The sequence below is a fragment of the Balaenoptera ricei genome, chromosome 16, assembly GCF_028023285.1.
Source record: "Balaenoptera ricei isolate mBalRic1 chromosome 16, mBalRic1.hap2, whole genome shotgun sequence".
In the NCBI taxonomy this organism is placed as follows: Eukaryota; Metazoa; Chordata; class Mammalia; order Artiodactyla; family Balaenopteridae; genus Balaenoptera; species Balaenoptera ricei.
In genome coordinates this window covers 32848038-32865109 of record NC_082654.1, presented here as the reverse complement: position 1 = coordinate 32865109, position 17072 = coordinate 32848038, and the positions used below count along the sequence as shown (strand labels likewise).

General features: G+C 42.6%; 1 protein-coding gene across 50 annotated transcripts in view; it reads right to left on the bottom strand.

Moving 5' to 3' along the window:
- SORBS1 (sorbin and SH3 domain containing 1) overlaps positions 1–17072 on the bottom strand; it is a 238682-nt gene that overhangs the window by 116711 nt on the left and 104899 nt on the right. For all 50 annotated transcript variants that reach the window (XM_059900779.1, XM_059900787.1, XM_059900790.1 and 47 more), the window contains one exon: positions 2959–3003. In XM_059900779.1, coding sequence (XP_059756762.1) covers positions 2959–2968 — 10 coding nt within the window. In that variant the 5' untranslated portion in view covers positions 2969–3003. The remainder of the gene's footprint in view (positions 1–2958; positions 3004–17072) is intronic.

Genomic DNA, 17072 nt, shown 5'->3' with positions numbered 1-17072 from the left:
ATCCTCTGCACCTTGAGGTTCACCTTGAATGTCACCTCCTGTGTGTCAGTGGAGACCTTTCAAAGTTCTGCTCAGCTGCAGACACTGAGACCCTCACTGCCCACCGGCAGCCTAAGCCCCACCCAGTTTCCCGTCCCAGAACTGACGGCAGCAGCCCAGAGAAGACAAGCAGGTGGGACATGTGATCAGTGTGCTTGGGGTGACGCCCCCTGCAGCCAAGAGCAAACCAAGCCACAAATATAATCATAACAGCTACGGGTTTTTAAAGCCCTCTATTTACCTGGATCTGAGGGTCCATGCTCAGCAATTCATAATGAGCACCTCATTTTTATTCTTAATACCCAGGCCCCTGGAGCTAGAAGTTAGAAACTCTTATTTTATAGATAAGGAATTTGAAGCTCAGAAAGGATGCCGGGCTCTAAGATCACTAAATAGGGATTGAAGTCTGGTCTGGTCCATCCCACAGATTATCTTCTTTGTCCCCAGCTAGGATAAACATTTTTTATTTTTAAAATGAAAAATGGTTTATATGTATAGAATACTCTCTCTATATAAACCAGATATATTCTATTTCCCCAAAAGCCCCCAACCCCAGTAGCTCATTTGGCTGAGACTTGGTCACCCTACCTGGGCTCTTAACAATCAGCCTCCCTGACATAACCTACACTGACAGGCCAGCCCAGGCGCTCCTGGATCCAGATGTGAGCAGGGCTACTGCCCCTGTGCCCGCCCCCCAACCCCGCCACAGCGGCCATGACCTCCCGACACTGGCCTGTTCACTGCCCCCAATCTACCTACAGACAAAGGCTAGTTCTCCCAAAGTCCCCTTTGCACCTGCATTTCTGGGATGGATGGATGGAGGGTGTTGGCAGAAAGCCAGAAATCCAAGTAAAAGAAATACCACCCATTCCACCACTCCATCTTTTCTGACTATCCCTTCCCCATGCACCTGCCTAATTTCTCTTAACCATCCCCTTCCTAGGACTACAGGCCTTGCTTTGGGCCTCCCCAGTACCAGCAGTCTCTGAGCTTCCACAAGGCCCAGACCCATGTCCTTCCTTTCCTTTTGTGTGTTTTTTTTTTTTAATCAAACAACCAAACTTTAAGTAATTTGGAAAAATAATTCCATCACCTCACACTCACACCTCTGCAGCACAGTGCTGGTGGCCTGGGGTTGCCTCAGGGGTCACTAGCCAGGTGACCCAGACAGGCTGTTCTTTCCACCAAAGGTTAAAAACGAGTGTTTTCTACATAGCTGCTTTCTTCCTGGTGATCACTTTTATTAGTGGCATAATCTCCCATCAAGTAAACACACATAATGAACCTACTCATTCCCCACCTTCATGTGGGTGTTTTTGTTTCCTTCGAATTAAGACAGACATTCCCAAGAGCGGGATTATCAGGTCAAAGGGTCCAGATTTTTTGGACTCTCCCTAGGAAATGCCTCCTTTCAGCGTCACGCCTGAGAGAGAACTTAGGGAGAAGTCCCACAGGCATTTCTGCACCCTTGACCGGCCCCTCCCTGCCCACTTCTTCCCCCCTTATTCATGCCAGGAGTGGTGATGCCAGTTTAGGCTAATCCTGATATTAGAAGAACAAGAAACTTTAGGCTGCAGAGCTAAGAAAAAAACAAAACAAAGCAAAAAAAAACCCTGGCCTATTTTGAATGACAGGAAAAACAAAGAGCCAAGCGAGAAGAAAAACTGAGTTGCAAAGCAGGGACTACTGGCGGTGCCCGAGCCCACCTGGAGGGGAAAAGAAGGGACGTAGCCCCCTCACACATAGGAGAAGCACCCATGAAGTCAAGGCCAAGCCCAGTCCCTCTCCTCGCCAGGAGGGAACCTGAGCTGATAACCCACAGAGGGGACACTGGACAGGCCTTGGGCTCAGCGCTCAGTACTTTAGAAGCACTGCCTCACTTAATCCTCACAAATCCCCATGAGGTGGTGCTTTCGTGATGTCCATCTTACAGAGGAGAGTGGAGAGAAGGATCCACCACAGGCCAAAGCCCGCACACTCAGTGTGTGTGGCCCTGACCCGATCTACCTGGGCCCTCCTCCTCCTAATAAGCACACACTGTCCGGCAAGGTTTAGGATTTGGCTAAAAGGGCACTGCATGTAAATAAGCGGAAAGGCTTGTTTTTAACCTCCAGAGGTCTCTGATAACACCCTGGAGATATCTCAGGATTAGGAGGCCCCTGAGTGAGCTATCCACTAGGTCATCCCCCAGCCCACCCTGCCTGCAGGTCTCGGGAGGTTCCAGGGTGCACTCAGTAGCTAAGGTGGGCCTCCATCTCCAGATGGAAACTTCTCTGCCTCGAATCCTGGGCTGGAAAGCTGACAGCTCCTGGCTACACAAGGAGCAGGTACCTACCTATTCCCTTCTGTCTTCCCTAGCCCGGGCTTTCTACCCCATCTCTAAACCAAAACTACTCAGAACTGCTCATTTGTGTAGGTCTTGATTTTTACTACCAAAAGCATAGCAAAAGGGTGGTTTTGCCCTGATAAAGGAAGCGATGGATTAGCTCATACCATGGGGCAATTATGGTCAATCTGTTTACTTTTGCTGCAGTCACTCAGATTAAGAAATGCCACTGAGGTGTATACATATGTCAACATTTATCAAATAATATACTTAAAATATCCGCAAGTTTATTATATGCCAATTATATCTCAATAAAGTTGTTAAATCGAGGGAAAGGGAGCCCGTTATAAAGATTAGGACACAGTACATGTAAAGTGTATAGCACAGTTCTTGACATATGGTAGGTACTCAATAAATCATTAATAATAAAGGTTGTGATGACAATTTATGACAAAGCTTTGGCGCTTACCCAGGACTCGAAAGACAAAAAATGAAATGCAGTTGGGGCCTTCAGAGTAAGAGGGAAATCTGGGTAAACAGTCCAGTTTTGCAGATTTGTCAGGAAGAGAAAGACAGGGTTTTAAATGACTTACCAGAGCTCATGGTGGTGATAGGACAAGTCTTCTGTAACTGGGGCTCTGCAGAAAAACAAACACCACAATGGAATTGATGAATGGCAGGTTCGAGATAAATCCCTATGGTTCACATTAAAAATGCAAACACTGTATATAAGCCTTGATAAAACAGAGGTGGACCAGGCATTACTTGGCCAGGCTTCTGGTTCTTGGTTGGCTGTGTACTAACCTGACCTTGGGCACATAACTCAAACTCCCTGGCCTCCATTTTGTCAACTGTACTTGGTTTAGATACTATCCAAGATCCCTTCCACCTATAACATTCTATTAAGAACCTCAAGTTACATGAGTCCATGTGGATCAAGGAGAGGGTGAAGGAAAGAACCAAGTTTTAGGACAGAGAGATAAAATCACAACACAAACTGATTATTGGAGAGTAACAATAAGATTATATATAGCTTATTATGCTCAAGAAAATGTTCTAGGTGCTTTAAATATATTAATTCATTTGATCCTCACAGGGACCCTATAAGGTAAGAACTAGCATTGTATTAGTTTACACAGATGAGGAAACCAAAGCACAGAGAGGTGAACAGCTTGTTGCCCATGTGGCAGAGTTGGTTCTGGAACCCAGACAGCCCGACCTGAAAGCCCAGGCACGTAGGAACTACACTCTACTGCCTTGAGGTGGGAATGCTGTCCACTTACTCACTGATATGCAAACGGTAACCCCCTCATTTAATAGGGTCCCATCTGAAGTCCCCCAAAACCACTGGCTACTGTCACTATAGTTTTACCTCTTCCAGAACTTTTTTTTTTTTTTTTTTTGGCTGCGTTGGGTCTTCATTGCTGCGCACGGGCTTCCTCTAGTTGCAGTGAGCGGGGGCTACTCTTTGTTGCAGTGCGCAGGTTTCTCATTGCAGTGGCTTCTCTTGTTGTGGAGCACGGGCTCTAGGCACGCGGGCTACAGTAGTTGTGGCTCATGGGCTATAGAGCGCACACTCAGTAGTTGTGGAGCATGGGCTTAGTTGCTCTGTGGCATGTGGGATCTTCCCGGGCTAGGGATCAAACCCGTGTCCCCTGCATCGGCAGGCGGACTCTTAACCACTGCACCACCATGGAAGTCCTAGAATCTTACATAAATGGTATCATATGGTACGTAATCTTTTGTACCTGGCTTCTCTCACTTAGCATAACACAATTTGGCAACTGGCCATATAGTATGGGTCTATTTCTGGACTTTGTTCCATTTATTTGTCTTTATCTAATCCATTGTCTTGATGATTAGAGCTTTATAGTAAGTCTTGAAATCGGGTAGTGTGAGTCTTCCAACTTCATTCTTTTTCAAAATCATTTTGGTTCTTCCAGGTCCTCTGTATTTTCATAAAAAGTTTAGAGTCATCTTACCAGTTTCCACCAAAACAAAAAAAGCCTGCTGGAATTTTGAATGGGTTCGTGTTCAATCTATGTATCAATCTGGGGGAAATTAACATTTTAACAACATCGAATTTCCAATTCATGAGAATGAACTCTCTCCCTTTATGCAGGTCCCCTTTAATTTCTCTCAGCAATGTCTTGTAGCTTTCAAGGTGCAAGTCTTGCACATGTTTTGAATAGTAAGGTCTAGCTAAATACATCTGAAGGACAACCTGAAAAGTAAGTCTTCATGAGCTGTAGAACCTTACTATTTAACATGTGGTCTGTAAACCAGCAGCTGGGAACTTACTAAAAAATGGAGAAATGCAGAATCAGTGCTGCACCAACTTAATCAGAATCTGCATTTTAACAAGATCCCCAGCTGGTCCCTATGTACTTTCAAGTGTGAAAAGCAATGATGTAGAGGATATCAACTTCCCGGTTCATGAATTCTGTATTAAGGTCATGGTATGGTCTGAGGGTCTGCACCAAGAGACACGCTTTAGTCTCCTTTTTAACGCTGAAGTCAGGCACCAGTTTCCTTTCTGGGTGGTTGTCTTGTTCACTGTCCTTGGAATTGACTGAACAGAAGCTGGGGGCAAAAAGGAAATCATTCTAAGTCCGTCTCTCCAGCCCAAATCAGCCGTAAGTTTGCCTCTGTCACTGTCAAGTACACCTGAGACTACCCGTGACCTTCAACAGCCCCTCAGATTGTTCTCTAAGCTGTGGAAACATTTGTTCTTTCAGTTAAGAACACAACCCCCTGTGTTGTGTATGCCCTGGTGGTTTCCAATCCTGGTTTTATGATACCTTCGTTTGCCTCCCAGGGCCAAAACGGATGTCGGGATAGCATCCAAATGTTTTATTTTTTAAATCATTTAAATAATTATGCTAAGGTTTTATTTATTTAACTTTTAAAGCACAACTGTAGAAATGTTTTCGTTTCAACACTGAAGTTATCTTTTTTGTTTTTAACATCTTTATTGGAGTATAATTGCTTTACAATGTTGTGTTAGTTTCTGCTGTAAAACAAAGTGAATCAGCTATACATATACATATATCCCCGTATCTCCTCCCTCTTGCGTCTCCCTCCCATCCTCCCTATCCCACCCCTCTAGGTGGTCACAAAGCTCTGAGCTGATCTCCCTGTGCTATGCAGCTGCTTCCCACTGGCTATCTATTTTACATTTGGTAGTGTATATATGTCCATGCCACTCTCTCACTTTGTCCCAGCTTACCCTTCCCCCTCCCCGTGTCCTCAAGTCCGTTCTCCACATCTGCGTCTTTATTCCTGTCCTGCCCCTAGGTTCTTCAGAACCACTGTTTTTTTTTTTAGATTCCATATATGTGTTAGCATACGGTGTTTGTTTTTCTCTTTCTCACTTACTTCCAACAGTGAAGTTATCTTAATATTTTTCTTTCTTTACAATACTTTCTAACCTTTATCTGCATAAATAGTATTTACATAGTTGTAAACAATGTCTGGACAGCTTTGTGTTCTAGTTCTCAAATTAAATATTTCATGAACATTTTTCTGGATTTTTACAGTCATCATTTTAATGGCTGTGACATTCCATAATTCATTTACCAGCTCCCTCTGTAGAGTTTAATTTGTCTTAATTTTAAAAATAAGTACATAAATGGACTATTACTCAGCCATAAAAAAAGAATGAAATAATGCCATTTGTAGCAACATGGATGGACCTAGACATTATTTTACTAAGTCAGACAGAGAAAGACAAATATCATATGATATTGCTTATACGTGGAATCTAAAAAGAATGATACAAACTTATTTACAAAACAGAAATAGACTCACAGACATAGAAAACAGACTTATGGTCACCAAAGGGGAAAGTGGGCAGGGGGGATAAATTAGGAGTTTAGGATTAACAGATACACACTAAGAAATAGATAAGAAACAGGTAAACAACAAGGACCTACTGTATAGCACAGGGAACTATATTCAGTATCTTATAATAACCTATAATGGAAAAGAATCTGAAAAAGTACGTATATATTATATACATTATATACAAACACACATATATATAAAAAACTGAATCAGTTTGCAGTACACCTGAAACTAACAACACTGTAAATCAACTATACTTCAATTAAAAAAATAAGTACATAGCACAACAGCATTCTGAGGTTGGGGGAGAAATGAATGGAAATGTCTTATAAAGCAAACAAAAAGGATACCTCAACTCGCACGTGATGAGTCTTCACCATCTGTCATATGTGGGTCACCCTTTGCACATTTTATATATTTCTCAATACAGACACTAGTAATTTCTAGATGTCAGCCCCACCCTTACTTACAAAGTGACCTAAAGTACATATGGGCAGGGATAGTATCCCAAATACTAACCATCACTTTACTACAAACATCCACCAACCAGAGTGGACGCCAGGTGTAGAGCTCTCTTGGTGGGGGGGGCCCTCCCCAGGCCAGGTGTTTTACCGTTTAGTGACTGGATTGCGAAAAGATGGAAGGAGAATGGGCCCAGGGTGGTAGGACACCATTCCAGTACTTGAGGAACTTGTATGACGTAGTAGGCGGCAACGACAATGCCTAGGTGGGTACCAGCTCTGCACACATAGACTTTTTCGGTACTAGGTCCTGTTACATGCTCTCACTTGGTTGTTTAAATAGGCAGCAGGTGACACGAAGCAGGGGATAGTTTAAAATAATATCAAAATAAAAACTGTGGCAGTGGCAGTTGTGTCGAGGACGGTGCCCAGTGTCCCGTCCTCGGCGGTGGTTGCAACAGCAGTGACACCTTATCCAGACTCTTCCGGGGCCTGGTGTTGGCTCTGAGTCCATCCATCTCAGCCTCTTTGAATTTCTGCCTGTTCTGAGTGTGGTTCACCTGCCTCTTGTAAATTCTGAACCACCTGAGATCTTGCCAATAAATCTCCCTTTCAGTCTGAGTTAACCAGAGGCCATGCCTGTTCGTTTGCAACCAAAGCATCTTGAGCAGCACAAGATGAGGGGGAGGAGCGAGCCCCAAAGGTTTCAGTGGGAGAGGAGAATCTTCATTCCTCTCTCCTGAATAAGGCTGTCCAGAGGGGAATCCCAAGTGGCTCAGCAAACAGTTTTGTCTCTACAACCTGAAGAGCTCAGAGTCAGGGTGGCGGGGATGCAGTCAGGAAGCTGCACAAACTGAGTCTGACCAGAGAACGCTTAAAGCTTTAAAAGTCACAATCTAATCCCCACAGTTTATTTAGAGATAGTACAAGTATTACAATCATATGTTAAACATGAGAGTTTATTTTACATAAAAATTTCTGACACTTAATATTTATTTAAAAACTAAGCTGTAAAGAGTTTGAGTTGGTTGAGAACATGATGGCACATCTTTATAATTTCTCCCCCAAGTCTCCTCCAAAGGAGGCAGGAGCCTTTGGGTAAAAGCCAAAAAAGATGAACAGTGCCACCTCGTGGCAAAACTGGACCACTACAAGTGGGCAGCAATCCCCCGGTGGGTTGCAGGAACCTACAGTGTCATGGCTTGGGTGGGCCGGCTAGGGTCAAGCCGCCATTCCACCCCTCGGGCTGTCAAGACCTACAGAACTTGGTCAGAACACCACAGCATCAACAGACATTCCACCAAAAGAACAAGATGTGAAGTAGCCAGTCTTGTTAAGAATGCATCCAGATAATCAACGGTTCTGCATGGTCCCTCTCTAATTCCACAACCCTGTAATTCTGAGATAAGTCTCGATGCCACAGAGTGAATAATTACCAAAAAGCAAAAGTTGCTCATGCTCCCAGCTGAAATAGAATCCAATAACTAAATATGGGTTGTTTATTGGGGAAGGAAAGAAGGTCCTTCCTTATATGGATGATTCAGGGATATATGACAAGGGAGGAATTGAGTTTGTAAAAATAAATTCAAGATCCAGCAAAGATTCTTGGAAAAGAATGAGCCCCTGGTTGACCTCTCACTCAGCATGCTCCAGCTTCCCCTATGACCTACGGTGTTTTGCCTCCATTGCTTCTTCCCAAATACACATACATACACACACAATTCTAAGATTCTGGAAGGGAAACGCTGTGTCATCCTCAGGACTGAGCATTTAGTGGGTGGGTGTTCAGTCAGGAACTTTGCCCTCATCTCTATTTAGCCTTCAGAACCTAACTTTCAAGTCTTATCTTCAAAATAACCAAGACCCTCCTTATCTCCACTGTAGCTGCCTACAGGAAGCTAGCTCCCCATTCGACCAGACCCTGATTATACTCTAGCTCTAAAATCCAATCTGCCAACCTGATATACACACACACACACACATACACATACATACACATATATACATATGCATATATATTTGCAGCTACGTCCAGTGGCTTGAAAAGAATAGGCACAGCTCACAAAGCCCCAGAATACATGCTTGGCCTTATTGCTTTATACTTTGCTGATCCACCAGCAAAGGCAAGTTTCTGCAATTTTTTGACAGCACATCTTCCTCTCAATCTCTAATCATGTCGTTTCTCTTCAAATGCACTCTGCATTATTGGAGAGGGTGCAGAAGGCTCTTCAGAAAGCCAGAAAGGATAAACACTGAGTCGCTAACACTTCCTTTCAAGGGGAGGAAGCTAGAATAAACTCGACCCTGACATTAAGTTCAGCCTGGAATCCCATGACACGGCTGGGGGCTCAGAACAGCACAAGCCCATGGTTTCTGTGGAAAGACCGATGCTTCTGGAGAGGGAGCAATAGGTCATCCCCCACATCCTCCCATTTCCTCCTGGAATCCCTCCAACGTGGTTTCCGTTCTAACCAGTTATCTAAAATGGCCTTCAGAAAGGTTTCCAGTGCACACACATGACCAAGCGCAACAGTTTCTGCAGTGGTCGGGGCCTCACTGACCTTGCCACTGAATTTAAGACAGTTAACTCCTTCCTCCTCCCAAGCACTTTCTGGTCCTGATTTGTAAACGTCACTGTGGACTGGTTTACCTTGAGCCATGAGGCTCTTCCTTCTAGAACAGGATCTCTGCAGTGCTTCTAGGAGTTTAAAGGGCTAGAGGACCCTGAGCTGGGTCCTCATTCCTTTCCAACTGCATGCTCACTTCCTAGAAGATTTCACCTGGACTATTAGAACCAGAAGCATCCGTGCAGGTTACCTAGCCCCTCTTCATGGTTTTCCACCTGTTCTGGAAGAAAGTTCCATGAGCCCCCTCAGGCTAACAGGGCAGCTGTGCTTTTATCGATTTCATTCATTTATACTTGCTGAGCTTTCCTTGGATAAATGGGTTGTATGGCTACAAAAAATTCAGAAACCAGAAATCTAATCCATTCCCTTATTATTTAGGTGCAAAAACAGATTCAGGAAAAGTTTCCCTTAGTCTTGCTCTTTATTCCGTCTACTAAGCCCACTTTACCTCCTATCCCTCTTTTTTTTTTTTTTTAATTTTTATTGGAGTATAGTTGATTTACAGTGTTGTGTTAGTTTCTGCTGCATGGCAAAGTGAATCAGCTATACAAATAACCACTCTTTTTTAGATTCTTTTCCCATATAGGTCATTACAGAGTATTGAGTAGAGTTTCCTGTGCTGTACAGCAGGTCCTTATTAGTTATCTATTTTATATATAGTAGTGTGTATATGGCAATCCCAATCTCCCAATTTATCCCTTCCCCCCTTTGCCCCCTGGTAACCATAAATTTGTTTTTTACATCTGTGACTATTTCTGTTTTGTAAGTAAGTTTCTTTGTTCCATTTTTTTAGATTCCACATATAAGCGATACCATATGATATTTGCCTTTCTCTGTCTGACTTACTTCACTCAGTATGGTAATCTCTAGGTCCACCCATGTTGCTGCAAATGGCATTATTCCATTGCAGCACTATTTACAATAGCCAGGACATGGAAGCAACCTAAATGTCCACTAAAAGAGGAATGGATAAAGAAGATGTCGTACATATATACAATGGAATATTACTTAGCCTCTTATCCCTCCTTCTTCCTCCTCAGGGCACCTTCAGCCTTTGGTGTCTTGGCAATGAACACTGAATTCCAGATGAGAAGCAACCATCCACAGCCAATTCCTGAACTAGCCAGTGCCAATTCCCCCTTATAACCTTCTGATATCACACTATTACTCACCGAACAATGCAAAGTGTTCTGATAATCAGTTACAAAGATTACTGGCCAAGTCCATTACTCATTTTTTCCCACCCTGCCTTCCTGGTTTCCCCTCCTCCAATCAAGTTCACTAGACAGTGAGGCCCCTCCAGCAGGGCAGGGTCTTGATCATCTCTGTATCCTACTGTCTAGTATGGTGCCTAGCTCAGAGCAGGCACCCAATTAGTATCGGTGGGGTGAATGTCTCCTCATTCCCTTGCCACCTGCCTAGTCTTGTCAATTCTTCTGCCTTCATGACTCATACAACCCAGCCACCACTGCTTTTCCATCCTCACACTCACCATTCTATTCCACCACCTCATTCCTAGACAATTACAATGGCCTAATAAGCCTCGGAATCACCCTATAGCCCATGTCCTGCCACGTTCTGACATTAGCAGTGTAAGAGTTCCTCGGTCAAATTTCACTGGAGAAAAAAAATCTGCGGGGCCCCTATAAACTCAGAATGGTTGGCTGGGTGGTACGGGGCAAAAGGAAAAAAGGCAGCAAACCTCCTAGGAAAGAATAAGGTAAAACACAGGCCTGACGATACTGTTCCAACAGCATTACTTTAGCACCTACTGTGCACCCAGAATAGTGCTTGGCCCATAGGAGACCAACGTGAATCGGACATTTGCTGTCTTTGAGGCCACCACGGAGCTGTAGGACAACAGACATGTCCCATTTAATATAATATGATGGGTAACCCTCTGCTAGTGATCTGACCTAAGTGTTATAGGAGCATAGGAAGAAGAGGAATAAATTCTGCAAGGAGAGAGAATCAAGGAATGAATAAATACTAAAATATTTTAAGTGTTCAACATCACACCTTCTAAAATCACCTTAAATGTCATGCTTTGGGAAACATTGGTCTAAATGTCCAAATTCCTTAAAATACCATAAGGCTCTGTAAGATGAAGTCCCAATTACTTTTCCAGTCTCATCTCCCACAGGTATCAATAAGCCCTAAACTCCATGTGTATCATATTTGTCATTCCTATTGAATCCTGAACCAGATTTCCCATTTCCAAGTCTTTAACCTCATTGTTACTTCCCACTAATGCCCTCTCCCAAACCTCCCCAAATATTAAGGCCAATCCCAGTCACCAGATCCACCGACCCAACAAAAATGGAAGATTTTAATTTTGGTTTAGTCTTATTTTTAATCACTATTGAAAGGCATGGACTTCTCTGGTGACACAGTGGTTAAGAATCCGCCTGCCAATGCAGGGGACATGGGTTCGAGCCCTGGCCTGGGAAGATCCCACATGCCGCAGAGCAACTAAGCCCGTGAGCCACAACTACTGAAGCCCATGTGCCTAGAGCCCGTGAGCCACAACTACTGAGCCTGCGGGCCACAACTACTGAAGCCCATGCACCTGGAGCCCGTGCTGCACAACAAGAGAAGCCACTGCAATGAGAAGCCCGTGCACCGCAAGAGTAGCCCTCGCTCGCCACAACTAGAGAAAGCCCGCACACAGCAATGAAGACCCAATGCAGCCAAAAATAAATAAATAAATAATTATTAAAAAAAAAAAGAAAGTCATGATGATAAGGAATTCATTTAATAAGACTTATTTAATAATCACAGAATTCAGAAATCCCATGCCCAAGCTCCCACTAAAGTCATCACACTCTCAACTCAGGCCCTTGCCAGAGATGGGCCAAGCAAGATCCGGAGTTGGAAAGTTAGCTACCGATAAACCTGCAATCGTTTTTTTTCCCTTTTATACTTAAATGAAGTCTTTAAATAAACATGCAAAGTTGATTCTGCCAACAAAATTGCCAATAAGAAAACACAGCCCAAAAGAGTTTCAAGTTTTATACATGCAAAATTATTTGAGCTTCAGACAATAGAATTTAGGAGATAATATATGATTACAAGTTATGTATTACAACACATGGTTTACAGCAAACATAATAGAGAGGATTAATATCCTTGTTTTACAGTGTACTCGATACTTATTGCCAAGAAAAAAATGTTAAAGGCATGAAGAAATTCCAAGAAAAAAGGCAAACAAATCTGAGAAAAATGTTCACTTAACCTGATTAGTTTAAAAAGAAGATTCAAATAATGGCTAACCATTTTTCCCACTTCTTAAGTTAGTCCACAAATTTAAAAGCACTAACGCTCAGTGTGGTCAAATGCAAAGACACTGACATTTTCCTACAGTCATTGACACTGTAAATTGTTACCACTGTTTTCAGCACAGCACATCAAGACTTAATGTAGCTCATACCCTTTGTGCTTTAGGGGAATCCAGTTCAAAGAAAGAACACCAAATGACAATAAAGCTACGTAGACAGAGATGTTTACCACAACTTTGTTAATAGTAAAAACCTAGAAACACTCCTGTGTTCAGTGACAGGGGGCCAATTACATGGCCACTCACCCCCTGGGTGGACTGAACCGTTATGAAGATAATGGTTATGTAGACCGTACAACATGGGAAAACACTTCTTATGAGATTAGGTGAATAAAGCAGGATGTAGGTCTGTGTGACGTTTCTGATTATAAATATGTAAAAACCAAAATGTGTGCACATACTTCAAAGGAAATATGCCCAAATTCTAATAATGATATGGTAGCATGGAATTCCAGGTAACTTTTAAATTTCATTTCTATTTTCCAAATTGTGTATAATGTGATTATAATATACTTCTTTTTTAATGAAAGGAAGTTGTTTTTTAATCTTATCCCTGGCATTTGATATGCAATTGTGTAATCTTCAGAACTTTAAAGAGCAAATTCTAGCAGACAAGCTAAAAAAAAAAAAAAAAAAATGCCACTAACAGTCTTGTCCATTAGAACATGGCAGCCCCACATGATGCAATCTTTCTCAGGACCCATAACAAATACCCCAAATATGGAATTGCAACATTAATTGCCAGTGATTGCTTTTGTTTAATGAAGCCAAACTACTCCCATGCAGTTCCTTATGAGGACAAGGGAGGCAGTAAAATGACGAGAACGTTCAGCCAGATTTCCTAAAGAAGCAATTACACCAAAACGTTTCATCTTAAAATAGTCCACAGGGGCTGCCAGGTGACAACACACACAGTACCCCACTGCTCCCAAAGCCTGCTCGCTGCCAATTCCCTGCTCCTAACCTGATTCCATGGCATTCCAGAGACCTGAGCTCCTCAAACTCTTTATATGTACAACTCTGGGCACACACAGTTTCTTAAGCCTGCATTGTTAACCAAGACAAGTCTTAAATACAAAAACTGGCCCACGTGTGTTTCCCAAATATGGCTGTGTCTACAGAACCAAAACAAAGCTGTCTAACTACAGCATCCAGTACACTCGAAACACTCCACTTAGGAAATCTAGATAACTGAAACAAGGGCAGATTCCCAAATTCGTTAGATAACAGCAACACATCTTAGCTCTGTTTAAATTGTAAACACATAACCTCAAACTAATAAAGGCAAGCCCAGGATACAGATGACGCCTTTCTTCTGAAGCAGTTACTACACAATGTCTACCTGTAGAGAAAGCATGAATGAAAGCATTTTGAATTCTCAGGAGAGTCAAGGTTGAACCATAGGCTATCGGTAAAGAGACTAAGAAGTTACTGTGGGTGGCTGAAAAAAATCTTACACAGCTGAAAAAGGTCTTTTAGAGCTTGAGCACGGGAAAGAAGGGTGGGTTTGATATGGCAGGAGAGGTGTCCACGCTTCTAGAAGATCCCTAATTCCCTCTCAACTTTTCTTTTAAACCACAAAATTCCTAAGGCCACATATTTACCACATCATATATCATACAGACATCTGCAGTACAGGCCCATACCATGCTGAGGAATGAGGGAACAGAAGTTCCATTCAGTAAAAAGACTCTGGATCCTTTGCAAATACATAAATACCTCAATTCATAATACTGGCTTATTCAGGAATTGCTTGTTTTCCTTAAGACGTTCTGAAATTTAACTGAAAGTATACTAACCTAGCAAACAGCCAATAGAAACAATGAAAGCATCACCTTTTCTGAGAAAACCTCTATTCTCAGCAGCATTTGTTTAATAACTGAAGTGGAACACATGCAGTCAGGCCCAGAATCAATACTCCCTGAACCCAGACCTTGGAGGCTGAGGACTGCATCAGATCGTTGATGCTTAATGGTAATATATGTGAGACACCGACTTCCATTCATCACTCAGTAAATTGCAGTACGTTAGCTACTTTTCTCTTTTAATTGTATTTTGCACTAACTTTAGGCAATTTGAGTTTATCAGGTATAAAATCTACAGCCAAGTATTTGAAAATACAGTGCAGATTTCTGAAATGAGTTTTCTTCCAACTAAGCTAAAATCATTAAAAATATTCAATATAGTGCCAAGGTCATAGCAAGCATTCAATAAAAAGTTTTTGGCTTTTTTTTAACCTATGTTATTTCTCAGACCAGATTACCTAGAAATCAGTTGGCATCTATTATACATTTATATATTAATAAACATTTTATATATACACACACATACACACACACACACACATTTCTGACTTCAGCTGCTCTATGTGTATCCAACTATATCAATAATCACTTTGAACATCTATGGTCTAAATGCACCAATTAAAAGAGATTATTAGAGTGGATCAAAAAACAAGACCCAATTGTATGTTGTAAGTAACCCGCTTTAACTATAAAGACACAGATTAAAAGTAAATGGATGGAGAAAAATATACTGTGCTAACAGTTTCTATATGCGTTTAGTGGCTGTGCAAAACCACCACAAAAAAAGAGTCAGAAGAACTGGGTTTGAAACCAAACTCTATCAGGGCTGCAAATTGGGAAGGCCCTTAGTTTCTCAGCCTCAGTTTACTCACCTACAAAAAGAAATGAACAATACCTAATTCCATAAGGTGTTTCTAAATTTTAAAATCTATATGAAATATTGTAAAGTGTTGTTATAAAAGGAAACGTATTCCAGCAAAGAGATGCTGGTCTAGTCCTGTTATCCTTTTATTGCTTTAACAGGCTGATGAATATAATCACTGCATATCTTATCATGAAGTTGATATTACCAATACTTACCTGTATAAAACGTCAGGCTTTATAAACTGAAGTAGCACCTAAAAACCAAGAAATCCGTCTCTGGCTCTGCCTTCCTATGCAAAATCAGGCAATGGAGGACACTCTTCATAAAAACATCATATTTTAAGACACTTCAGAGTTGCTCTCTAAGGTCAGGTCTCAAGAAACCACCATTAACTCAAGATCCATTTCTGTGCATGCATTCTATGCAAGGTCCCGTGCACAGGCTTCAGAACAGAGAGATGAACCATCTCTTCATTTCCTAAATGCTGACTGTGAACCAGCCATTTACCTACATCATTTCTAATCTTGAGAACCCCTTATAAGATTCCCATACCCATTTTGCAAATAAAAAAACAGCCTCAATGGAAGTGAAAAGACTCACTGAAGAGTCTTGCAAAAGCAAGTAGGAAAGATCCTGGTGCTGGCTCCCAAGCCCAGGCTCTTTCCAGTCCATGATCCTCACCCAAAGAGGCACAACACAGTCCCTGCCGGAAGCTGTTCAGAGAAGAGACACACCTTAAAAAGAGAGATGGGGGACTTCCCTGGTGGTCCAGTGGGTAAGACTCCACACTCCCAATGCAGGAGGCGCAAGTTTGACCCCTGGTTGGGGAACTAGATCCCATATGCCGCAACTAAGAAGTCTGCATGCCACAACTAAAGATCCCGCATGCTGCAGTGAAGATCCTGCATGCTGCAACTAAGGCCTGGTGCAGCCTAAATAAATAAACAAACAAACAAATAAATAAATATTTGAAAAAAGAGAGAGAGAGATGGATAATCTCAGGGGGCATTTTTATCCAGCTGTGGTAATAATCAAATTTATCAACCAAGATAAGAGATGGTGCCTGCCTTCAGAGACCTTACATTGTAGTTGAGAAGACTAATAGCCTTGAAACCCCGATGAGGCGCTAAAGACAGCACGAAAGAGCATCTGTGGAATGCCCTCCACTGTAGGAATACGACAGCCAAGAGAATGCCAAGCTTCAAGACTCACCTGGGAAAGTTCAGGGGACATGCTGACAAATACACCCCTTTATGAATGTTTAAAATATCCCTGTTGGGCTTCCGTGGTGGCACAGTGGTTGAGAATCTGCCTGCCAATGCAGGGGACACGGGTTCGAGCCCTGGTCTGGGAAGATCCCACATGCCGCGGAGCAACTGGGCCCGTGAGCCACACTTACTGAGCCTGCAGTGGCCTTGGCTGCCTACAATCTTTAAAAAAAGGGAGGGTGGTGATGGTGAAAGGCCATATGATCTGTCTTGAACAGGGTTTCATATGGCCAAAGAACTCAGAGCATCACAGAATTTCAAGGCTGCAAAGGACCACTATTTCCAAATGCTATGAGCCTTGAAGTCCAGATCAACCCATCAAGATGAGAAAATCCAACATCCAGGCACACATCCTCCCTGAAACAAAGAACCCCAGCCCTGCCAAGCCCTTCCAACAGGATAAGGGGGAAAGCCAAGCCAGCAACAGGCGTTACAGCTACTATGCCTGTGGGCCTGCTGTGCTTTCTAGAAGCTAAGCTCCCCGAAGACAGGCATCTG